The 27125-nt window shown below is 32.4% G+C and overlaps 2 protein-coding genes across 2 annotated transcripts; both read left to right on the top strand.

Annotated features, from left to right (window-relative positions):
- Positions 1-1601: 1601 nt before the first annotated feature.
- On the top strand, positions 1602-10118 carry LOC126978519 (uncharacterized). The gene is made up of 3 exons (XM_050827375.1): positions 1602-1708; positions 7153-7226; positions 9629-10118. The coding sequence occupies exons 1-3, from the start codon at positions 1682-1684 to the stop codon at positions 9999-10001; spliced, it is 474 nt and encodes a 157-aa protein (XP_050683332.1). The 5' UTR covers positions 1602-1681; the 3' UTR covers positions 10002-10118.
- Positions 10119-16340: 6222 nt separating this feature from the next.
- Positions 16341-26682, top strand: LOC126978520 (uncharacterized). The gene is made up of 4 exons (XM_050827376.1): positions 16341-16408; positions 20387-20439; positions 25279-25624; positions 26562-26682. Exons 1-4 carry the CDS (start codon positions 16391-16393, stop codon positions 26589-26591), a joined length of 447 nt encoding a protein of 148 aa, XP_050683333.1. The 5' UTR covers positions 16341-16390; the 3' UTR covers positions 26592-26682.
- The last annotated feature ends 443 nt before the right edge of the window (positions 26683-27125 follow it).

Here is a 27125-nt window from a genome sequence, read left to right on the forward strand (position 1 = left end):
ATCACATTGACCTAATTATTTTTATGACCAACTTCCTTTAAGGATGTTGGGAATAAGGCTGGAATTTTAAAAAGTTTAAGATGATATATCAGTAGAAGTTATGAAGAAATATTTGTTTACTCAGATAATATATAAATATGCAAACAAAGCTAATAAAATATGTTGATGAATACGTACGACGATATAATTTGGTATAGAGTTTTATTGTATACTAGCTGACCCAGCAAACGTTGTATTGCCGATATTAAAATCGCGATACAAAAGTAACTGTTGATCGTAGATGGGTGAAAATTTGAAGTTGTATGTATTTTTTAATGCTGACTCATAATCAAACAAATTTAAAAAAAATGTAAAAAAAATTAAAAAAAAAATATTTCGTGTGGACCCACCCACCCTTAACATTTAGGGGTATGAAAAATAGATGTTGGCCGATTTTCAGACCTATTCAATATACCCACAAAATTTCATGAGAATCGGTCAAGCCGTTTCGGAGGAGTACGGGAACGAACATTGTGACACGAGAATTTTATATATAAGTACACAAGAATTCTAATATTAAGTATGATATTTCTTAACTATTTAAAATTTCTAAACAATTATTGTCGTTGTAAATAATTAATTTTTTAAGTATAATTGTAATAATATAAAAAGTATTAGGTACCTATAAGATAGATTATAGTGTCATCAGGACAGGGTACATTTTATTTAAAAAAAATCCTCACTTGTTAACGTTCTTGCCCCTGTGGAGTTAGAGAGAACAGTGGCTAGAGATTGTCGTCAAAAAATTCCAATTCATACTACTCTAATCGAAACTTGAACTGCAAATATACAACTTACAAAAACGTGTGTGTGTGTGTACGCACATACATATGTACGCACCCAAAAGGTAATGTTTTCGTTAGGGGCTCTGATAATTTTAGAGTGAATTATTACGATACCTGTGTACACCGACACTCAAATTCGACACCCTGGTCAAAAATCTTGAGTCAAGTCAACGCAAAGCTTAGTTACGTGAGAATGTATAATATATAAATAAAAATTTGCAACAAATATTATAATACCTTTGACCTTTCACTATTAACTACGTTGATCTATTTGTCGTTTCACGTTTTAGGTGTGAATATCTGACAGATGAAATAATAAAAACTCCAGCAGGGTGAACTAAACTATACTAAAAAACTAAGCATCGGAAATTCATAAAATCATAATGAAAACAACCACAATATCAATCAGAGATAACTAAGTGTCTACAAATCCGAAGAAAGTTTTTGTTGATTCGTTGAACAGCCATTTAGAATTTCACGCGTCAAGAAACTTAATATTGAGCCATACAGATTAGACACGATTGCCAGGATGTCCTCCCTTGCCACTAAGAGATCAGCCCTTCGTCAAAACTCATACATGAGAAAAAAGCGTAACATTATCTTAAGTGGCCCGTATATTAACGAAATTCGGGCTTTATAACGGTACGTTCTACGTAAAGATAGGAGTAGATAAGTTAATAAGATTATTATTACAGTAGGGCCGACAACCGGGTTCTCAGAGGAATGTTTGAGTATAAAAAACGACAGGTCCTATTGGAGCGGTCATTCGGTGGTTACATTGGGTGGGGACCTATACGTGTCTTAATTTTAGTTTGTTTCCACATTTTCGTGTTAATTTAAGTATTACAATAAGTGCCATGTTGAAAATCAGCAGTAATTTAATGGTGAGTAAGATAATATTATCGTTATTTTGCGTAATATATTTCTGTTATTTGCTATTTAAATGTATTGTAATTAATTGGATTAATATTAATATAAAAAAAAATAGATAATTCATTTTTACGTTTTTTTTATAAATGAATGGGTATCTGATCAGCTTAAAGTATTGCATGGTTTTCGTTTAGTATATTTTATTACAAAATGTGAAGTACTTTCCATTTGGGGATACACATGTAATAGGCTTCGATGCTATTCCTTAATATTTAAGAAAATATTCATCGGCTCATCTAGAAGCTCAATCTCCTAATACGTTAACTAATTGATAAAGAGCATAAAAATTAAAAGTTTCATGCGTTCCTTACTACTATTCACAGCATCATCAAAGTTGTTTAATTATTTATCTTACATTGATATCTAAAGTATAATAATACTATATTGGGAATTGACGTCTTAAAGGTAATTCACCTTTAATACTTAATGTTTTAAAACCGAGACTGTATGAATATATTCCAATATCTACTACGACTTTAAGAGTAAGCCGAATCTGTTTGTTCGAATCCGGCTATTAGAGTACCTATTGGTATCGGATTCGAATCCGGCTCTACAAAATTAATTCACCTTTTTTTTTCAAATATTTCATTCCCAATGCTTATTTAAAAATAAAAGACTGTTGAATGAATTGAATAGATCAATCAAGTGAGAAATATTTATCGAATCAAATTTTCAGCGACGTGAATAATTACTTTTCGTGATTTGTAGGGACCGTGCAGTTACGGATTAATTTCGCTCAAAATAAAATGGCTTTTCGTGATTTGTAAGGTCCGTTGCAGTTAACGACTCCAATAATTGTACTTAAAAAGAATGGCTTTTCTGATTTGTAAAGACCGTGCAGTTAGGGACTAATATCGCTTAAAATTAAATGGCTGTTTTACTAAACTTAAGTACATCGAAAATTTTAAGAAATGTAATTTTAATTACAAAATAATAGACAATCCTATCGCGCTGTGCCTGTAATACTGACTCTATTTTCTGTTCCAAAAATAAAAGCCACTTGAAACTGTTTTGATAAGAAATATTTGTGATTAGTATTGGAATAACAATGATTATTGAATTTCTATTGTACGATAATGTGTTTACCTTTGTGGAGATTGAATTGTCTTTTGTTAAAGCTTTCCGATTGACGAAGCCTTGACGCTTCAATGGTATGCGCTTGCGCAAGTCATTGAGGGGTTACATGGATGTTAACGCCTTTATTGAGGCGCTCACTTATGAACAATGTTTAAAAACATTTTAATTTATTGTTTAGTTTAATGGTGGTTATTTTGTTTTCCCTACGCGAAGAGAAGGATTTTAAGTGATTTTGTTTCTTGTAGCTTTTTAAGTTTGCAGTTGCATAGATTAGTGTCAATCTATTGTTATCATCTTCCGTAGGTAATATTTAAAAATAATCTTTAATTTTATTAGATTTATGAATATCTTATATCGATTTTACGCAATACTCGGTATGATTTATTATTGATATTAAACTGCTGATAAACGCAGAGATCTGTTGTGAGAACTCACATAAATTCTGTAGGTGCCTGCGTAAATACAAGTATATAAGACATTCTGTCTACTTGAGATAAAAATCGTAATTATCGTTGACTTTTCTGTCCCAATAACCTTATCGACGGTAACTCACCTTATCCTTACACTACACGCTGTCTGTCAATCGGACGATTATAGCTTACCAGCGATTTATAAGTTTGTATGGAAATTGCCTTTTAACACGTCCCAATATAATATATATTTTTTTAATTAATTAAATAACCTACTGTATTTTAATTTAAATTTTAATATCTTTTATGTCTTAAAAACACACAAGCAAATAAATTAAAGTAAATATTATAAAATAACAAATTGTATCTCTGAACTTTTTATTGTGTTTGGCTGTATGGCTCATTTTCTTTGCCTTAATATAGATACATTTATGACTAGATAAGTTTATGCACTTGTGCACAAAAATCGATTTTGTGCAGTCTATATCGTGCACAAATAAGCAATTTCAGAGCATTAAAAGTGAAAAAGTAATCTCATAGTTACTATTTATTATTACACAAATAAAATTTTAAAACAAAATTACTATTCATTTTCTTTTTCCATTATATTGTACTCCTCAAAATCGTTATCATTAGCTTCAATAAATAAAAATCAACACAAAAACATAAAGCGACGAATTATGTATTCTTAATTTTCTTTATAAATGTATCAAAGTTTAAAAGCAACACGATGATATAAATTTGAAAAATATTATAAAAGTTTTGAAGCAATAATTATTGTTCCCATGTTCATGGTATTTATTTATTAGTTCCGCTGCGCTCAAATAATTCTTCATCGACACTGACTCAGTGAGACGGCATAATTATTTTTTATCTTGACGTTTATGTAAACTTAGAAATTGAGCATCAAATGTCTTAAAACATTGATTTGGTAATATTAAATGTGAAACAGAATGCTACTTAAAATAAGTTAAATCATTTCCTTTAATGTTAGTCAGTAAACCAAACACGGCATTGAATTAGGGATTTTAAGGCTCTTTAAGCCTTGTCTGTGATATACTTGTGTCTATACTTGTCGTCAATAGGTATGAATATTTAAAAAAAAAAACATAGAATAACTCATACTGCGTTTTCCGTAACATAATATAAATGCACCAAAACACTAACGCTGAAATGTGTCAAAGCTCTAAACTTTGTCACTTAATTGAATGGAATGTAATAAATATGTTCATGGGAACTCCTACACAGAAGAAGACAAACCCATTCAATTTGAGCTCCCTTGTTCTGTCTTGGTAAACTCTTGGTGCTGCATGATTCCAGATCTGGAATGTATTTTAGGAACTCCTATTCGAGAGAAGATAAACCCATTGATTTTTAGCTCCCTTGTCCTGTCTTGGCAAACACTTTGGTGCTGGATGCTTTCCCGTGTCTAATGCTAGAGCCGGAATGTGTTCATGAGAACTCGTATGCAAAACAACATAAACTCATTGAATTTGAGCTTACTTGTTCTGCCTTGGCAAACACTTTGGTGCTGGATGATTTCCAGTGTATGATGATAGAGCTGAAATGTGATCATGGGAACTCGTATTCAAAACAAGATAAACCCATTGAGTTTGAGCTCACTTGTCTTGTACTACATAAGTCTCTGGTAGTCGTAAGGTGGTTAGGAGAACGTCTAACCAACCAGAAGAAACCCATCGAGTTCTTAGTTATTTATTTTATCACAAATACTTGCTTGATGAATCAGGGGCTGATGATGTAGCTAAAAACAGGCACAGTCTTCACAACTGCGCTGTTATGCGGCCGAGAGATGATGTTAAGGACTATTTGTGTATCGGTTTGAAGGGCGCTGGTGCTAGGGAAATTACTAGACGGCTGAGGGCAATCGCAGTGCTGTCATAATATTGGGTTTTTCAAGAATTATAACGGCACTTCATTATAATGGGCAGGGCTTACATTAAGATTATTATTATTATTTTTTTTATATTATTATTATTAACTTATTGAGAGTGCAATAATAATATGATTATGTTTTTTTACTCTACGTTTAAGGCTATGTTGATTATGGAAAAATCTACCACCGAGTATATTAGAACATAAACCCTTATTGTGTAAATTGCAATATTACGGCATCTCAATAAACTCAATAAAAATAATTAGGAAAATCATGCTTGAGTGACCGATTACAAACAGTGGTTATAAATCAAACCAAGTCATCAGGTGCCCCTATTGTTATGGGCGTGTCGTAGGGTTCCATATTAGAGTCTATTGCTTTGACCGGCCTTTGTATGTAAACAAATTATGTGAGACGATATTATTTGCAGATGAAACATCACTAACTTATAAACTAAATGGACAAGCAGAAAATGTTGACGGTGTGAATAATATTATTAAATTATTAAATTCAAATAAAACCAAATGTATTACATTTTCTATACAAAATGTAAAACAGGTCATTACAAATATTACAATTTATATAACCGTAGATTCATGTCTGCGATGAAATCCTCACATTACTACCTTATTAGGCAGACTTAGCTTGGCTGTTTGTGCCATAAAAAAACTAGGTTTAGTGTGTCTGTCTAGTATGGAGACAGCAACTCTTGTATATTTCAGCAAAGGTTAGTTGTAGTTATATGGTATGTTTTCTGATGATCATCAGTTGATATTCTGCTGTTGTTCTGTTCTATATCTTCAGTTGAGTTTCTGTTACAAAAGAGAGTCATACGCCATTTATTAATAAAGAACTCGTGATCCGCTACGAGATTTATTTAAAGTTCTATAAAAAATCTATATTTTGACAGTTGTTTAGTTATTTGCCCAGTATATATAATATATCAAATAATAAAATTATGTATATTGATAATAAATTACATACATATTTAAAGAACAGTGATAATCACAATATAAAAACAAGAGATAGAAATGGACTTGCTGTTCCAACTTTCAGACTTCATAAAGTTGGTCACTCATTCATGGCGAAATGTATACAAATATATAATAAACTCCCACATATAACTGAACTACCGTTATATAAATTTAAGCTTCATATTAAGCAAATTTTAATGAAGAAAGCGTATTATGGTAGATGATAAAAATGTATGGATAATGTGAAAACTGTAAAGAGTCTTGCCGCTTCTTCTCAGAACAATGCCTCCTGGTAGTCTGTTGAACCGATAGCAAAAAAATTGACTTTCATATTATGTATAAAAATAGAGAAATTTCATTTCACCGGATGAAATTTAGTACTAGAGTAAGTAGTTTTTATTAAAAGTTGTAGTAGCAGTAGTTTTTATATAAAATGCTCGCCCAATACCTTCATTTATATACAGTGTGTGTGGATTGATGCATAATATATATTGTTCCATGTATCCCAATAACTTGGTTTTTTTCGTATTTGAAAGGCGTTGTAAAAGTATTTTCGTTTGCATTATTTTACATATATTATAACTGAAATGATTTGTAATAAGTAGAAGCTTTAAATGTTGATTTTAAAGAGTGGAAATGAGTTGCTTGCCACTTCTTTACGAAGTGGCTGTAGATATAAAAAGAAAAGAAAACTTTTGATGTTCAGTAGTGTCATTACTTTGAGTCATTTTCCCATGAATAAAGTGATTTTGATTTGATGCATCCGTAGAATGCGATGACCATCTCCGCATCTATGCATGCCTGAATAGGTCCCATAGCGGTAACGCACAGATACACAAGTCATTACTGAGACGAAGACAAAGAGCATTAGCAGAATTGGCGAGATATATATTCAATTTCACGATGTCTGTCACGAATATAGTTTTTACTCTGGATGTTTTAATATTACGTCTATCTATATATTATATGTATCGTATCATTGTAAGTGCGCAGCTTACTGAAAAAGTTTGAGATTACATGATAAAATGATTCTCTATTTACAGATGTGTGTATTATTAAGTTTGGTGCTCGTCGCTTCATCGGAGGCATTTTTCCTGAAATGGGGCTCCGATACCGGGTGAGTTGTTTTTAATAATAGATCTTCTAATACAGGCGAATCTAGTCTTGCCATAAATACTGAAATAAAGAAAAAAAATTGACATTTATTTCTTTTGCAGTGTGTAATATATAAGCTAATGGTACGAATGAATGATTGAACTAAATCAGTTTGCCATTCAATTGACATCATTGCGATTTAATCAGTTGATTTGACGTCAATCTTAATTAGATAGCTTTAATCACGTCGTGGTATGAAATAGCAGAGCAGTCCATTTTAGGTTGTCAATTGAATCGCAATTTGAGTTCATGGTAGGCCCGCAGTTATCAATAGAAGCACGAACTCTTTCTATTATGTTCAGCAAAACGTCTATCGGGTCAGCTAGTAATTTTGTATATTACTTGTTAATCTTTTAACAATGAAAGCTTTATAATACAGCTATGATATGTTTCTGGCAAGATACTCAGTTACGTATAATGGGAATTATTTTTCAAAATTAAATCCTTGAGATTACTTTTCGATGTCAATTAAATAACAACCACCGCTTCATAAAAGCTCCGAGAGAGAAGAAACTTACTATAACTCATACAGCTTAAGATTTAATTTGTAATGGTTTTAATTCGAAATTAATTAATCTGGAATGCTTTTGTTTTAATTAATAACACCTAGTTACTTAAAAATTAGTTTTACTTCCAATTACTTTCCAATTTTTAAATCCCAGTATGTGAATTAAAGTAGAGGATCTACGCAGCGAAATAATTACAAACTTTGAAATATGCTACGCGATTGTTAATTTATTTTATTACTTTTTGTATAGAATGTCTACACTCTACACTACAGTTATGGATGAGGTGATTTATGTTTCAAGTATTGTTATATTATATTGCGAATTATTGGACAGTGTGCGAAATTTTCTTGCCCTGTTTTTCTTTTTTTTTCTTCTAATATTTTTCATTACTATTGTTATGAAGTTATTCACTAATATTATTTTAGTTACACATAGTATCAAAATTGAAATTTATTTTTATTTGATTCCATAAATGGACGTAGTTCCTGAAAAACGTTTCAAGCCTCAAACATAACATTTTAAGGAATTCGTGTTTAAAGTTTAATAAATATTAGTGTAGACGTCATGTGAGTTGGGCTACTAAGTCATGATGTCATTTAAACAGTGACAGTAGGGCTGCCATTTTTGTCAGTCCGTTAATATGAATCACGTGACCAGTATTGTATTCTTAACTCAATTTCGACATGATTGTGGTTTGGAACGTTTTTCTGGAATTACGTTCAATTGTCATACGATATGAGATATCATAACACTAAAATAGATAGTAGTTTAGTTTGTAGTACTTTTTAGTAGGATAGTTTGCATAATATTATTTGAATGTATGATTTGTAATCTTAGAGCTTATTAAGTTATCCAAAATTATATTGTCAACAACTCCAGTAGTTACATATAAAGAGGCTTACAATGTTTACTGTTACTGCCCTAGTCCACCCACTTTAAGTGGTTTTAAATTAAGATGGAGTAATTTATTTGTTTTGCAACTTTAAGTCATTTTATACTAGCTGAACTAAAATATTTTTTTGGGTCCATAGTAACAATGCTGTTTTGTTTTGTTAAAAGCCATTGTAAAATCTTAAACAGTGAAAGGATTACAAACAAAAACAAGCTACCAAAGGGTCCATATACCTATTATCTATTAGCTTGGATTATGAATATAAAGTGTTTAAAACTTTATAGTATATTACTATATCTTAGTATAATTAATGTTTATTTAATGTTATTATAAGATTATCAATTCTAATCTTTTATTTATGTAATTTGTAGACGCTTAATCAAAATATTAATAATTATGTCTCTGTTGTTGCAATGAAATCAAACAGCAGAACTGTTAACAGCAAAAAGTTCTTTCATAAAAATGCTCATCTAATATATAAATATAATAAAAAAATGTCATCGTGTTAAACTTTGAACTCCTCCGAAACGGCTTGACCGATTCTCATGAAATTTCGAGTGCATATTGGGTAGGTCTGAGAATCGGATAACATCTATTTTTCATCCCCCTAAATGTCAAGGATGGTCCACACGATATTTTTTTTAATTTTTTTGATTATGAGTCAGCATTAAAAAATACATACAACTTCAAATTTTCACCCATCTACGATCAACAGTTACTTTTGTATCGCGATTTTAATATCGGCAATACAACGTTTGCTGGGTCAGCTAGTATAAATATAAAATTTGAAATAAAAATGATAAACGGTCACGCATCGAAGTATAAACTATCTCTATCCTATCTTTCAAGTTAGACTTAACTGCACTTAATGTACAAATATACAATCAACGTGACATGGAATAACCGATGGAATAATAAGATAAATACACCGAAGCGCCTTTATAACCAAATGTTTTGTTTCAGAAACCAACAAACACAAAAGTGGGTTCAATCAATACCGCAAAACGTATCGCCATACCGCTACCAATACGTGTACCCCTACGAGTCCAGAAAGATGTATCAAATGCCCCAACAACAGTACATGCAACCCGAAGTACAGATGCAGCAAAACTTATCACCAATTCCAATAAGCATACCAGCTGGTGCAAGCCTAACACCAGTTTCACTTCAACATGTACAACTAGTGCCATGCATGTGCCCCGTAGCTCCTGAAGAAGCAGAAAAGCTGCAGGAACAAGTTGGCCCGGGACCTTATGTGGCACAAACATATCCACAGAACTATCCTATAGCTCAACAAGTAACCGTCACAGATAATTCAAAGTCCGTTAAGCAATAAACATTTACCAACCACCGCTTACTTCATTATAATAATTTATTTCTATATTTATAATTATGTATAAGACTGATAGAATTACGATGTATTATGTGTGGTCAATAAATGAGTTTTTGAGAATCGCGTTTGATTTATAAGTACTTATTTTTAGCATCCAATATAAGATAATTAGATAAGATTGTTTGTGGTTCAGCTTATTAACATAGTTAAGAAATTCAAAGTTTTTAACTATAATTAGCCAATAAGGAAACCCATTAGTGGGAACTCCGTCACTAACATAATGGCTGAGGGACGTGATATAAAAAATTACACTTTTTGTGTGTGGCTGTAAATTAAAAAATTTACAGACACATTTTGGCCTCATCATTCACTAGCTCTTTATTCAAATATACTTTTTGCTGTGGTAGCTTGAATATATGAAAATATGTAAAGTAATATTTTAACAAAATCAGACAAGTTATCCTGAATAATAATTATATGAAACTCTCTATTGTTGTAAACAAGCTGAAACATACATAATATATGCATTGTAGTTAATACAACTTTATAATATTTTTTATATGCAAAAAAAATATCAAGCTCACCTGATATCAACTGTGCTAGAGGTGAAGGCCTTTGTGGGAGTATTCTCTAAGCTTGAAGGTATCGTATAAGTAGTATCGGCATGGAAATACATCCTCCGGCATATGATTCCACAAAGTGGCTGTGCTACGCAATAAATTTCAAGGGAAACGAGCGCTTGTGTATTTCCAGAAATTAACGTGTGGTGAAATCCAGCCCTATCCATACACCAGTGGCTCTTTTGCACAGGATGCCGGCTAGATTATGGGTACCACAACGGCGCCTATTTCTGCCGTGAAGCAGTAACTGTGATAAGCATTTCTGTGTTTCGGTTTGAAGGGCGCCGTAGCTAGTGAAATTACTTGGCAAATGAGATTTAATATCTTATGTCTCGAGGTGACGAGCGCTTTTGTATTGCAGCTCGGAATTTTTGTGTATTTCAAGAATTCCAAGAAACAACTCTCCGTATTCGCTTCAGCAATGACTCTTTGGAAGCATGCTTCTAAGTTTCTGTTAATTTGTGTTGCGATATGATTTTTTTTAACTTTGTCTTTTAATCTGGCGTTGATGATACTTTCTTCCATGTTACTCATACAGCTCTTAAGTGTGCTCAAAGATACATTAATCAAATATTCTATATCTTAGCTGTAAGTGATACAGAGGGCTTATGTCAACTGGTAACAACTAGTATATTATAAAAATTATAAGTAGTATGTAATGGTCGTGCGAGTCAGGCTCATACTATTAGGCAAATAGCATGTCTTTGCGTTATATTAGTATTATGCTTACATTACGTTCATGTTTTGACGCATTAATATTAATAAGTAATCGTTACACGTACGTGGTACATAACGTATATACTTACTTCCTACATAACAGAAAAATGTAAATTTTGCACCAATAATTAAAGAAATAAAGCGTAACATATTATTATGATACTCGTAGTAATGAAGTTCATTCACAGATCGACAACAAGACATTTGTTGTGGTATCTGTTTTGTTTATATTCAAATTCTATCGGGCTCATTTCAAATTATATATTTGTTATGTGAAAAAGTGACGAGAGTAGCAATATCTTCATGTAGTGGTTAATGATATTCGTTGCCATCACAATGCAAAGTCGCTCAGGATTGAAATGAAAAGTGAGCAGCATCGCAAATGCGGACGTAGAGACGTCTCATAAGTCTCAGTCTGTTGCAACATAGTCATTAAAACTAGAATTCAAAAAATAAAAAGTCAGATTTACATGTCCTAAATCATATTAGAACCTTAAGCATTAAATTTAAGGGGAATGACTACGACTAACATTAATGCAAGTTATTCCAATTTAATAACAAAATGTTAATTTACGGTATTAACTCATTACCATAGCCTGCTACTGTGGCCACGTTATCAGCGGATATTCTACGCTCCCATGGACTCGTATTGTTCAACACAGACGTTAAGTACGAAGTATTGTCTATTATTTACTATCAGTATAATGGTTTAAATATCTATACTAATTTTATTTTTAAAAACACTGGATGCCATCTGCCGCGGCTACGGGTTACAGTAACTTAAATGATTATTAATAACACGGTTATTAATAATATAATATTATATATAACATAAGTCACACTTACTCAGTGGTATAATAAGTTACTTTACCAGTGGGAGGCTCCTTTGCACGGGAGCCGGCTAGATTATGGGTACCACAACGGCGCCTATATCTGCCGTGAAGCAGTAATGTGTAAGGATAACTGTGTTTCAGTCTGAAGGGCGCCGTAGCTAGTGAAATTACTGGGCAAATGAGACTTAACATGTTACGTCTCAAGGTGACGAGCGCAGTTGTTGTGCCGCTTAGAATTTTTGGGGTTTTTCAAGAATCCTGAGGGGCACTGCATTGTAATGGGCAGGGCTTATCAGTTACCATCAGCTGAACGTCCTGCTCGTCTCGTCCCTTATTTTCATAAAAAAATACCATAACAGATAGATTCAGTCAGCGTTTTAAAAACAATCTAGAATACAAACATTTTCATATCTCACTTATTCAACATGTTCTTTACATAGACTTACAGAATTCTAAAAAACAAAGCTTGCAAGAGAGAAGATCAACTCTAACCTACACACAGTAAGGCGGAAAACGTAAAAATATCCATTGTTAATGTAACCGATTTTGACTAACAAGTGTTAAACAGTCAGCCACGCTTGGCATTACCTCACACATTGACATTGTCACTCATTATCTATTTCTGCCAGGTCGCCTATATTCAAATATATTTTAAGACTATAATTTTTTATACGATTAATTTATATTTGATACAGTTTTTTTTTAATATTTGATATTCAAAACGCATTTAACTTTGAAAATGATTTATATGTATATATTAGATGCGACACCCTACTAATTAATTCCTTATATAAATATACTAGCTGACCCAGCAAACGTTGTATTGCCGATATTAAAATCGCGATACAAAAGAAACTGTTGATCGTAGATGGGTGAAAATTTGAAGTTGTATGTATTTTTTAATGCTGACTCACAATCAAACAAATTAAAAAAAAATTAAAAAAAAAAAAAACCCTTAACATTTAGGGGGATGAAAAATAGATGTTGTCCGATTCTTAGACCTACCCAATATGCACTCATAATTTCATGAGAATCGGTCAAGCCGTTTCGGAGGAGTTCAAAGTTTAACACCATGACACGAGAATTTTATATATTAGATTACAACTATTGTAAGATACTCTATTTGATTGAAAAGAGTGGGCTATAAGATTCTTGGATATTCCTCTTACGAGTTTTAATATTTTCGACCATATGGTAAATTCAGTAATTTAAAAGAAATATTTATTGTGACGAAACAAAAACGCTTAGTTTAAATCTAATTGAATAAAATCTATTTGACTTTGACTTTATACAGAATCGCGGAGTTAGTGGCCAGGCTTTAGATATCACTCTCATTGAAAGCGAGTTTCATACTTTTTCTTCATATTCACACACTAATACTCAATTTTTACTGTTAAACACTCGTAATATTAATGTTTGCCTACGTCATATTCTCCTTCAGACAGAAATAATCACCTGATTACTGATGCTAGCGAAAGGAACCTTATCTTTGACTCAAGAAAATACACTTAATCTTACTTTTTTTTAAATAAAAACAAGCATAAAAGAAATCCTGATAATTTTGGCAGAATTACAACATTACATAAACGTCTGTGTATCTCCAAACTTCATTAACGGCCGTTCCCATAGTATACTATCTACAGATAGAGATAACTTACTACCTGCTACTGTCAGTAATTAGCTGTCAATAATCTGAAGCTGTCCCAATATACCCGATAAGTCATTCTTATCGCCTTATATTGGGACGCGTGCATTGTAATTTCCATACAAACTTCTTATCGCTGGTAAGCTATACGTTCGTCTCATTGACAGACAGCGAGCACGGATAAGGTGAGTTACCCTCGATAAGTTTATTGGGATAGAAAAGTCAACGATAGTAAAGATTTTTATCTCAAGTAAGAGATAGACAGAATATTGGGAACGGCCGTAAATGTCTTAATTTGTGATGACGATAAAAACAATTTGAAAATATCTCGATATTGTTAGAATCATTCCCAAAGTTGTTTTCACGGACTTCATTGTTGACAGTCGCTGACCAGGTAAAAGTAGGCCTATGGGTAATCAGGGTAAGTTATTTGTTGATGCAGTTAATTAGTTGCAATTTTTTAATATAATAATCTGAAACTTATATTGTTTTTTATGAAAAAAGGGACGAGACGAGCAAGACGTTCAGCTGATAGAAATTGATACGACCTGCCCATTACAATGTAGTGCCGCTCAGGATTCTTGAAAAACCGAAAAATTCTGAGCGGCACAACAACTGCGCTCGTCACCTTGAGATATAAGATGTTAAGTCTCATTTGCCCAGTAATTCACTAACTACGGCACCCTTCATACCGAAACACAGTAATGTTTACACATTACTGCTTCACGGCAGAAATACGCACCGTTGTGTTACCCATAACCTAGCCGGCATCCTGTGTAAAGGAGCCTCCCACTAGTAAATGGTGGTATCTATGTATATATAAGAGATCTCCACTTATATATTGACTAATCATGATAACTCTGGAACCATAAGGCCTAGAGACTTGTAATTTGGTTTGAATATTCTTTCGCAGAGATTCCATCGGCAAGAGGTTTTTTTTAAACAAATTGATTGTAAATACTTTAATTTAACATTGATTTACATAGCTGTACGTTTTATATATTTTTATTTATAACACTCAAGAAGATCGATTTACTTGAAAATTTTGGTGATGTGAATGGTGTTGCATCATTTTACATTTTACATATTATAATGTAATATGAAATGATTTGTAAATCGATGTACTTAAATGTAAATCTTGATATAAAAGAGTGGCAATGAGTTTCTTGCTGCTTCTTCTCATTAGCTCAACCCTTTACGAAGTAGCGGTAGATTCAATAAGAAAAATATTTGAATTTTTTCCTTATTGTCATTTCCGTGAACTACGTGAATAAACTGATTTTGATTTTATTTGATTTGACAAAGCACAATACACTTAATACATTCAAAATTCAAAACTTTGTTACGAGCCAAATAAACTTTTTGGTAGTTCGTAATTTTTAAATATTATTGTTATTTGCGTATTCCGTTTTTTGTAAATAGAGATATTTACTATTCCATTATATAAAAAAATGGTATCACAGTATAATGACTATTATAATGTTTAATACAATACTTATTTGTTATAATTTTAATTCATGCTTAAAAAAGAATTAACAAGATCTTAAAACTTAAATCTTAACTTAAAAGTAAAAACTAGATCTGACCCAACAGAACTTTTCTCATAATAAAAAAATCTAATTAATTTGTAATCAAAAGCAATAAATAAATGAAAGGAAAAAAAAAGTTAACACGTATTACTGAGTGATCCATATATTATAACTAGCTGACGGACGTTGTTCTTTAGATATTAAAAAAATACTTTTTTATAGGAATTTGCCAATAATATTTCAAAACATCAAGAAATATTCCGTAATAAATGCTCCCTGTTGTTATAATGAAATTGTTTCACAGCGGAACTGTCAAACCGTGCGTCACTAAATTCTCTCATAGAAAAGATGTCCATACAAAACAAATATTGAAAATAAAAATAATTATGGGTCCCAAATCGTAATAAACACTATCCTATCTCTCAAGTTGGAACAAACTGCACTCCATGAAGTAATCCCCATTAAAATCCGTTGAGTAGTTTAGGAGTCCATCGCGAACAAACAACGTGTCACGTAATTTATATATATTAAGATGTATTAAAGCCCGTAACGGGTGACGTAAAATCCGACAGACAAATTGAAAGAAAGAAAGAAAGAAAGAAAGAAAGAAAGAAAGAAAAATTGTTTACTGACGTCATTATACATTCTGATAATAGTTCTTAAAGTTATACTAATCTAATTATGATCTAATGACGCCAATGGGCTCCCAACTCAGCATAGTTGTGGTTTCGAAAGAATCCACAACGCTGGTCTTCCGTGGAAACCCAGAAATTGTACTCAAAGAAAGAAATATTTCTATCAAATTTATAGCCTAGAATCTCTTACTCTCTTACATATTATATAGACTGACTCAAGTTATCCCTATGTAAGCTTTGCGTTTCGTTGAATGTTGCATAAAATATAGTATGTTCTGGATAATAGTTCGCAAGTTCCCAGCCGATGGTATATAAAGTATCACAAGGTGCATCCACTTTCATTAATAGATTGTCTAGTGCAGAACGTGCGTTTACCACTTGCGGTTTTACCCCACTGCGTATCCACTTGGAATATGGATTCGAGAACTGTGGTGAGTATTTGCAAATTATTGATATCGCAATGCAAGTTCTAAATCTATTTGTTTAGATTAAGAGATTTTCATTAAAAAATTTTTGCTAGCGGCCTATGTGATTTAGCAAGAGTTTATCGGTTGCCAAATGGTTAGTGGAATAAAAACACTTTAACGAGAGTAATCATAAGTATATATAGTCTATATCGATCTATAATATAGTCTAGTATGCCTGCGTCGATTAAAATTTAATAAAAATTATGTTTGTAGTGTGAAACCACAGCTTTATAATAATTAATTTGTCAATCTGTGTGTTCCGGCTTATCTTTGATTTTGACAGGACTTTCACTGATATAATGCTTGTATTATAGAAGTTTTCAGACTACATTTATTTAGTCTTGTAAACGAAATTCACGCGATTGTAACAGTAGGAATTACTGTCCGTCTTATCTGTAATTAATAATATTCTGTGCGGTATAAGATAAGATATAGCCTAGTCTATATGGAAGGTGCCAATGACCATACATAGTAAATCATGTTTCGTTGAAGGTTACAGAGGAGCAGCAGTGATAGTATATTAATTATTGATGTCAAAAGGAATTATGAAGGAGTCAATTTCGAGAAATTAAATGACTTATTATGACGTTGCTAAGCGAAAAACTTAAAGTCTTGAAATCAAATTTTAAAAGTGAGAAATCATGTAAAGTTGAAATTAAATTTATAGCGAGTATTTCTTATATGCTGTGTCTTTTAGATTAAAGATATGGTTTAGAATTTCACCGACAACTTCCAGGCTTAATTTGATATCATAAGAGCTTTGTTTGTTAGAAAAGTGTTGCATCCCGACATATCCATCAAATCAAATCAAAATCACTTTATTTATGTAGGTCAAGGAAACGACACTAATGAAAGTCAAGTTTCCTTTTCCTTTTACATTTACCGCCACTTCGCAAAAGGTTGAGCTTTAATAAGAAGAAGTGGCAATAAACTCATTGTCTCTCTTTTATATCAACAACTAGCTGACCCGACAGACGTTGTTCTGTATATAATAAATAAAATAATGTTTTTTTATGAATTTGTCAATAATATATCATAAAATCAAGAATGGATCGTAAAAATGCTTGTTGTAATAAAATTGTTTCACATCATAACTGTCAAACCGTTGCGTCCATAAATTCGCCAGGGTACGCATCAAAGGAAAAACAAATTTGTTGTTTTTATTTATTTCCGAGCATTTTCCTATTTATTCACCTTTTAAACCTTCCCTGTACTTCCACAAATAATTCAAGACCAAAATTAGCTTAATCGGTCCAGCCGTTCTCGAGTTTTAGCGAGACTAACGAACAGCAATTCATTTTTATATATATAGATATACAGCTTCATCGTTTTAAAAATCATTTCAACTAAAATATATTATGTATATACTTAGGAGTAATGCTTAAAATAAATTAATAAATAAAAATTAAAGTTATTGAGTAGAGTTGATGCACCCATCCACGTACACCGTAAATAAATAATATTATTTTGAGAGCATTGACTTCGATATTCGCACATTTTTACATTATTGCAATTCATGTGGGGATCTCTTATTTCTAATCTAAAACAGAGCTTATAACTTGGTACTCGATAATATACAAGACAAGTAAAATAATTTTTAAGATCCGAAATGTACTTTTTGACAAATGGATAATTGAATATACACCACGGAGATTGATGCAGAAAATATGTAACAGCAGATTTCTACATTAATTCGTAATCCTTAAATTGCCGATCCGAGTTTACATTTTTTCTGAAGGGAAAACTAAAGAGAATTTTACAAATATCTGTCAATAAAATATTTAAAGCAATTAATGACATCAAGCACTTTATGCTTTTTCTGCGTTTTTCAAAAAAAAATGCAAATTTTGATGATACTCGTAATAAAAATGGGACAGGCAACATACATAATTGAATGTTGAACATTTAATACACAATATGTCTGATCACTTACCCTGAGATGAATGTTTATGTAATTATTCAAAATAAAACGGCAAGACAATACGGTGGATAGAAAAATGCTTAATGATAGTATGTTAAGGGTATTAAATTGGTTCACAAATAATAACCTATCGTTAAATAGTAGTAAATCAAACAGTATTCGATTTCAACTACCAAATATGCAAACAAACAGAAGTTAAGGTAATGCTATATAAAATAAAACACTGAAATAGATAATAAACTACAGTGGGGCCCACATATCAGTAATTTTACAAATAGATTAATTGGTGCAGCTTTTGTCGTTATAATGATCAGACAGTTGATGGATGTGAATACATCTCGCTATTAAAGTAATAATCTATATATATAAAAGAGAATGTATGTTTCCTAATAACTCCTAAACTATTCGACCGATCTCAATGAAATCTTTTGTAATACATTTGTTGAAGCTCAAGGAAGGTTTACATATATAATTTATATGGCAAAACAACGTTTGCCAGGTCAGCTAGTCTATAATATGCGACCAAGAAATTCGGAAAACAATCAAGTTAATAAACTCTTTCTACAAAATACATATTATGTGAGCCCTTTACTCACACATAGAATAGAACAGTTTGCTTCTCTTGTAGCTTTTTATTTCATTAAGTAATAGTTTAATACAATATTTTGCCTTTAATTAAATTGCGACTGTAGGACGATCACTCTCACTTAACTATTTAATTTGTCTCTATTCTCAATTATTTTGTCAATTTCATCTTTTAAATTATATTTCTTATATGCGAACTAAAGCTACCAATAAATTATTACTAAATTCAAAAAAATTGTGAGTGAATTTATTCAGTTCAAGAAGAAATAATAAAATGTACGTGCCGTGTACTAGGTTAGCTCTGGCTAAGGGCTCCTTCATGGATCTTGGTATTTAATCTTTACGAGGACTCACTGAGATGATTCTGGAAAATATATATATAAAGCTTTTTTAAAAAGGCATAAAAGGCATTTATTTTCTCAAAATTGATTCCTTTAGAATTCTTTTTGATGTCATTTCTAATAACTACTAGATACTACTACCGCTTCGGAAACAAATGGCGCTCTGAGAGCGCACAGCATTCTTTTTTTGCGCTCTTTTCAATAAAAATATACATCCGTCTGATGATGATGATTTTGACAAGGAAGGCTTACTTTAGTATAGTAGATTATAAAGTGGATAATGATGCATGGTTATTGTGTGGTTCTGCTAAACAATTTTATTTTTTATCAGTTTCTTATCAGTTTTTTTTTATTAAAATAAGGTACGAGACGAGCAGGATGTTCTGATGGTAGTTGGTACGCCCTGCCCATTACAATGCAGTGCCAGTCAGGATTCTTGGAAAACCCAAAAATTCTGAGCGGCACTACAATTGCGCTCGTCACTTTGAGACATAAGATGTTAAGTCTCATTTGCAAAGGTGCAGTTCAAGTTCGTCAAAACCCCTTTATGAACTGAAGTAGCTTTATAACGTTTACGAAGTGTTCTTGCAATATGTTATGTTTTGTCACTTCCTATGGTACATGAATATGATTAATGTTCTATCAGAGCTCAAGCCTATAAAATTTAATTTTTGTAGTTTACGAAGACATCATTCCATATTCGTAAAGTTGTGCTTAAGTGAAGAGAAGGGCTAAAAATCTAATTTCATCATCTTACAAATATTTTAATCTATGCTTAGTATACAACAAAATACGTTCCAATCTAAGTAATACATTTAAGTATCTAGTAAATTATAAAAAAATATTGAGTTATAGTGAATGCGTTATTAAAAACACCCTGTATAAAAATTATGGTTTTATGCAAACATATCAAACATATTTCAAGTACTGAAAAGGTTAAAAAAAAATAGGTTTAAATTTAATAACAAAAGCAGGCTTCTTGGTGACAGCACATGACAGATGCTTGATGCATGTACCTACCAGTGATTACTTTCTTCGACAAACTTTGAAAATCCTAACATAATTTCATGTTTCATTTCTGTTTTGATTTTTCAGCTCCTTTTCTGCTTAGCAATGTTCCTTGCGATACTAATAGCACATGTTGAAAGGTGAGTCCATCATTTATTTGATTTAAATTAATTTTATTTTATAAAGATCTCTCATAATAAATTGTAACATTGGACATATAATTTATAAACTACTTATGATATAGAAAAATATGTTTTTCAATTATTTTATTAAGTACTACTTATGATATGGTGAGTAGAAGACGTATCTGCTTGACGACATTACTGGTTAAAATCGGTTTGTATCTATTATTTCGTTTGCGGTGTTAACGTTATGGGAGTGGTTTAGACTTTAGGGACCTGGTTTTAAATATAACGTTTTATTAACTGTCAGAACCAGTTTGTGTCTATCATTTTGTTCAGAGTGTTAACGTATCTTTTTTTTAAAATTCAAATTCAAATTCAAATATTTTTATTCAAAATAGGATTTATAATCACTTATTGAACTTCAAAATCTACCACCCATTCAAAAGAGACTGCCTCAGACCTGAGAAGAATGGGCGCAAGAAACTCAGCGGGCTTTTTTTTTACATAAAATATGGATTACAATGTAATATCCTACAATAAAAATTTATAATAAAAGAGCCTGAGGGTGTTCGCTTTAATCCCAATCCGTGATGTCATTAAGAAAATCGTTTATGCTATAATAACCTTTCCCACACAAACGTTTTTAACAATTCTTTTAAATTTCGTAACACATTTGTTTTGTATATTTTCTGGGATCATATTGTAGAAGCATATACATCGCCCAACAAAAGACTTACTAACTCGACCCAAAAAAGTTAAAGTTAAAGTAGTGCTTTATCATCCGTTTTTAATCGTCGGTTGAAATGCGATAAGCGCCCCTAACAAAAGGTAGAGCGAAATATCATATCATATAATCATATGGTCTGGTGTTCAATAAAAATCACTGTAGATAGATTCAATTAAATATTTTTAATAATCTTAAATAAATGAGTATATATATTTCTATTAAATTTTAAAATTTAATATCCATTTTTTATTTATATTTTACATAAAAGCGTAGCGTTCCTTTAATGCCGGCAACACTCCTGTGATTCCTTTGGCAAGAGAGGGCGACGGCGATCACTTAACACCAGGTGACCCGTACGCTCGTTTATCATCCTTTCGATAAAAAAAATCATAATCTTAATTAAACAAAAACCGCAACATTGTGGCAAGAAGTTAAAGGTGTAACAACACTGAATATAAAGTTATTTATGTAGGTACTTAAACGTTAACAGGTTAGATTTTTAAACCCAAGCCTGGGTAGCAGCATGGTTATATCATAAAAGCTTTATTAAAACAGCATTTATAAATGCCAGCAAAACAACAAGCCAAGCAAGACGCATAATACAGAGAAAATAATATGTCATTTTTTAATACCATTCTATTCATCAACATAAACACTCCAAAGTGTTACCAATAGAAAATAAAATAGTAGATAATTATATGTTAGCATTTAATCAGTGGAACTCTTATGAGAAAGCTTGTTGTCGCTCAGAGGGCAATGGAGAGGGCTATGCTCGGAGTTCCCTGCGAGATTGAATCCAGAAATCAGAAGAACCAAAGTCACCGACTTAGTCCAAACTGAAGTCGCAGTGGACAGGCCACCACAGTTCGACGGACACATGGCCAGTAAAGTCCTTGCGACCACGTACTGGTAGACGCAGTGTTGTTAGGCCTCCCACAAGATGGACCGACAATCTGGTCAATATCGCCAGAATACGTTGCATGAGGGCAGCGCAGTACCGATCGTCCGCGTCGTGGAAATCTATGGGGGACGCCTTTGTCCAGCAGTGGACGTCTGGAGTGAGAATTCTAAAATTAAGATTTTTTATAGAGCCTTAAATTGATTATAAAACCATAAAATAATAGCCGTAGAATTATTTTATATATAGAAAATAACGAGATACAAGGCTTAGACAATGGAATCGTCGAATTGATTTAGTGATGAATGACGATGTTAGCCTTGCCAATTTTTTTTAAATCTATGCCACTCCCCCCTAACAGTAATAAATAAAAAACAAAAAAAAATTGCTACTAAAATATAACAAGCGATTATGGCTGAGGAACGTCATAAAATATAACAGTAGTCTGAAATCCTATTAAAATCCCATCTATTCGCTCTTTTTATGACAATAAGGGACGAGATGAGCATGACGTTCAGCTGATGGTATTTGGTACACCCTGCCCATTACAATGCAGCGCCACTCAGAATTCTTGAAAAACCCTACAATTCTGAGCGGCATTACAATTGCGCTCGTCATCTTGAGACATAAGATTTAAGTCTCATTTGCCTAGTAATTTCACTGACTATGGCACCCTTCAGACCGAAACACAGTAATGTTTACACATTACTGCTCCACGGCAGAAATACGCACCGTTGTGGTACCCATAACCAAGTCGGCGTCCTGTGCAAAGGAGCCTCCCACTAGTAAATGGTGGTATCTATATATAAGAGATCTCCACTTATATATTGACTAATCATGATAACTCTGGAACCATAAGGCGTAGAGACTTGTATTGTAACGGCCTGTGCAAAGGATTGGCCCGGACACTGGTAAAGATTGCGAGAGATTCACAAAAATCGGGTGTTACAAATAATAACTATAATTCACCATAACTTAAGCTTACTTATATAGCATAAATTTAAACTAGTGATTTTTTCCATAAGACGTTCCGGTGATTAAACCATATTCATTGTGTATTAATAAAACACAAAATTCGAACTCTCTCTTTACAATTGTATATAGATGACATAATAAATAAGTATAACGTTAATAATGTTCAACTCAAATAGAACATGCGACCAACGAATACTGTAACAAAGACCGTATACAATTACTTACCGTAACATAAGGAGGAAGTAATGTGGTAATAGCACGCAATTTGAAGAAAACTAAAGCCAGTGGAGTGTGACGGAAATGCGTGCTTTTGATGCTATTACTAAAGGCTCGCCCGTACTACGTTATATGTGGCTTGAAGATTTATGTACCCATGATGACAACTTTCATTTTACTTTACTACACGATTAAATTATCTCTGGACCATAATCAAAATCAAACATTTTTATTCAAAATAGGATGTGAGATCACTAATTGAAAGTCAAAAAAAAACTAACACCCATTCCAAGATGAATGCCTCAGGCCTGAGAAGAACGGGCGCAACAAACTCAGCGGGCTTTTTTTTCCATCATAAAAAATATTTACAAAGTAATATTGTACAATTAAACTTATTATTTAATAGCCCGAGGGCGGTCGCTCCATTCCCAATTTGTGGTATCATTAAGAAAGTCATTTATATTATAGTAACCTTTACCACACAAACGACAACAATTCTTTTGAATAACGTAATACTTTTGTTTTGAACATTTTCTGGGATCCTGTTGTAACCGTAGTGTTTAAATTCTCTTTGGATCCGACCCGATGACGTCACATTGTCGCTGTGTTACGGTGTGCAAAACAAGCATCACTAGGAGATTATTATTAATAAATAAACTATGATTTATTTTTTCAGTGTTATAGATTGATGTTAAAGTGTTGTGATACTGATTATTATAAATTAAGTATATATTAAGTAGGTACAAGAAGAATTTTTTTCCTGACAGAACTATTACAGCGACACAGATTATACGTCAAAACTAGTTCTCTGGACGCTCGCGAGTGGCGCTTCAAATAGACACAAAAAATTACTGTCAAATATATGGAACAGCCTGTCCAGTGGTATTTATACAGATCAGTGCAGTGATAGCACGAAAATATCATGACATGACGTAATCGTATTGAAATTGCAAACCGTACTAACGCGAGAGTCAGCCACGCTTGGAGTTAGCTACTTAGTTTTTTGAATATTATTTTATTATATTTAATATTATTATTTATTTAGAAATTCTATCAATCGAATAAATTCGTGATAATTAACTTTTGTAAAGCACAAGTTTACGCAGTGTAAAATATATTCAATTAGGTAGGAGTGGCAACCCTAGCAATGTTTCAACTTTAAGATATCAATCTAAGTTTGATGGATATTCAGTTACATTTTTATGACCATATCTTCGTTACGATCTATTCATTATGAAAATTTTCGTTACTGTTACCATTTTATATTAAGACCGGTCTTCTGCGTATCTTAAATATTATATACCTATACAAACAATTTTTTAAAGGAAGTTGACCATTTGTGCGTGAGGTTGTATTCATAAAAGACATAAAATGCAGAAAAGGTATTTATTTTCTCAAAATTGATTCCTTTAGAATTGTTTTTGATGTCTTTTTATCCTGCCTGGCCATAGCCTAGATACCTTAACTAAGTAGTCCTATCAGATAAGAAAGGAAGAGAAAAAGGGAAAGAGTAGGGACATCTTTCTATTTCTTTTGCCTTTGTTCTTTATACATATATGGCTAATACCTTAATTGGTAAGGTTGCTCACGACTCAGTCAAAAACCTGTTCTATTAAAACGCGATCGCGGATCGCTCGAAGTGTGACCGCATCCTATGTGACGGCACCCTAAGATATATAAACTCTCCATTATTGAAATTTTACCATTAATAAGTTTTTGTAAGAGGCATTTGATGCCTCAGGTGAGCAAAAACTTATTCATATTCATCAGAGGAATAATGGAATAATAAGATCGTTGCCCTTTAGAAAGTTTCACACGTTTTCTTTTACGATACTCATGTACTGCCACCTGCTACACCGTAGTCATTAAAGCATTTTATTTTATTATAATCAATGCTCAGTAATTTCCTTAAAAAAAGGCTTACTTGGAGAATAACAACATGAATCATAATAGGTTGTGTGTCAATGTTAAATCCGATTAACAAATATTCCATAATAGTTTATTTTGATTTCCTATTCATATTGTATAATTGTTGCAGCCGATCGAAGAAAGTGATCATCCACGTCCCGTATAAAGTCAAGAAGATCAAACACACACACCTAGTGTACAAAACTATCCATCACCATCATAAACATCACGACATGGGCTTGCATCACGACATAGGATTGCTACCAGAAGAGCATGAGCACTTTCACCACATGCACCTCCATGACGAGCCAGTTCTATCCCACAGCCAGCCAGTTCCGACTCTCACAATCCCCGAGTTCCTACCAGACTTACCCATCAATGATCCCTTGGACTTGCCAGAGTTGAACGACATACCTTTATTCCAGAAGCAAAGGCCAGCACCTTATTACAAAAGGGACTATGGATCGGAGCCCAGAGTAAGTTAATCTATTAAGACCATTTCATTCCCCATTTTATGCATGTTTTGAGATGCTGTGAATCTTTAACCCTCACTGCCACCTGATGATGAGTCAGCATCGACGCTAACACTCACAGAATCGAAATAACATGAGGTTTGACAGCCTTTAAGTTAGTGTACGCGCTCTTTTTGTAGATAATCATGTCGCATTCCATCCCACACATTCGGATGGTTACGATTATATCTTAAATTGTGCGTGTTTAGCGGTGGTGGATTAATGGTGACTGATTAATTAATTAATTAAACACTAATTAACCATGCCAGACCAGGAAACGACGTCAATACCTACTCTTTGTGACTCGACCTTTTTTTTATGACAATAAGGGAAGAGACGAGCAAGACGTTCAACTGATGGTCATTGAAACACCCTGCCCATTTTAATACAGTACCGCTAAGAATTTTTGAAAGACCCAAAAATTCTGAGCGGCACTACAACTGCGTTCGTCACCAGGACACATAAGATGTTAAGTCTCATTTGCCCAGTAATCATACCAGCAACGGCGCCCTTCAGACCGAAACACAGTGGTGCTTACATATTACCTGCACTTTAAACAGCAATAGAACGTTGACCAGTTACTTCGAAGCCAATATGACTTTGCCTTGCAGATAGCCCTGGATATGGAACTATAACTTCATTCTCAAACGCATTCTATGTGTCTGCTTACTAACTTGAACCAGTATTCAGATCTTCAAAATTATTAATTATATATTTATCTATATATTTTTTGTCTTCAATAATAATTAATTTTACATACACTAAAAAATAAGTAGATAATAAACACTCACATATCTTGCATTTTACTACAATAACTTTATTGATTGTGTAAATCGTCACAAGCATCACTTATCGTGATCGTTGTTATTACTATTACTTCAATCATTGTTTTCTTTTACAGAATCAAATACAAGGCGGACAATACAATTGAGAAAGAAGTATTTCATTAGATTGAAAAAAAAACTGAAGATTATTAACGAACATTTAACTTTTACAACTCAAAATTAACGCCATAAATTGTCTACTCTAGAATAAATGTAATTTATAATTATTATAACAATTAAGTAAGATATTTTAGTAATGTAATTTGTACTTTAAATCAAGTAAAATAAACGGAAAATATGTGAATTAATTTTCACTTATTGTTTATGTTAAATATTTTGTTTATCAAGACTTCAATATTTATCCATTATTGGTATCATTTTATTAATGAAATACATTGTGTAATTCTATTGAGAATATCGTACAAAATTATAATTAAGGTAAAAACAGATATACTTTAAATAAGTAAATCATTTTTATTTGATAAGGATGAGCCAAAGATTTATTTTATATATGAACGGGAACTTTTTACTCATTTTCTTAATATGATCTTTTGTATTGATTTCGATGTAATTCAAAAAAAGTCTCTATATGTTACTTTGCGGTTATGTTTGAGACTATGGCAGAATAGTTTTAAAATCAT

This window comes from Leptidea sinapis, chromosome Z (assembly GCF_905404315.1).
Source record: "Leptidea sinapis chromosome Z, ilLepSina1.1, whole genome shotgun sequence".
NCBI lineage: Eukaryota > Metazoa > Arthropoda > Insecta > Lepidoptera > Pieridae > Leptidea > Leptidea sinapis.

Coding starts and splice junctions, on each gene's coding strand:
- LOC126978519 (XM_050827375.1), top strand. CDS start 1,682: ATGTTGAAAATCAGCAGTAATTTAATG. Junction 1,709..7,152: donor AAATCAGCAGTAATTTAATG/GTGAGTAAGATA, acceptor CTCTATTTACAG/ATGTGTGTATTATTAAGTTT. Junction 7,227..9,628: donor AAATGGGGCTCCGATACCGG/GTGAGTTGTTTT, acceptor GTTTTGTTTCAG/AAACCAACAAACACAAAAGT.
- LOC126978520 (XM_050827376.1), top strand. Junction 20,440..25,278: donor CTAATAGCACATGTTGAAAG/GTGAGTCCATCA, acceptor TAATTGTTGCAG/CCGATCGAAGAAAGTGATCA. Junction 25,625..26,561: donor ACTATGGATCGGAGCCCAGA/GTAAGTTAATCT, acceptor TTTCTTTTACAG/AATCAAATACAAGGCGGACA.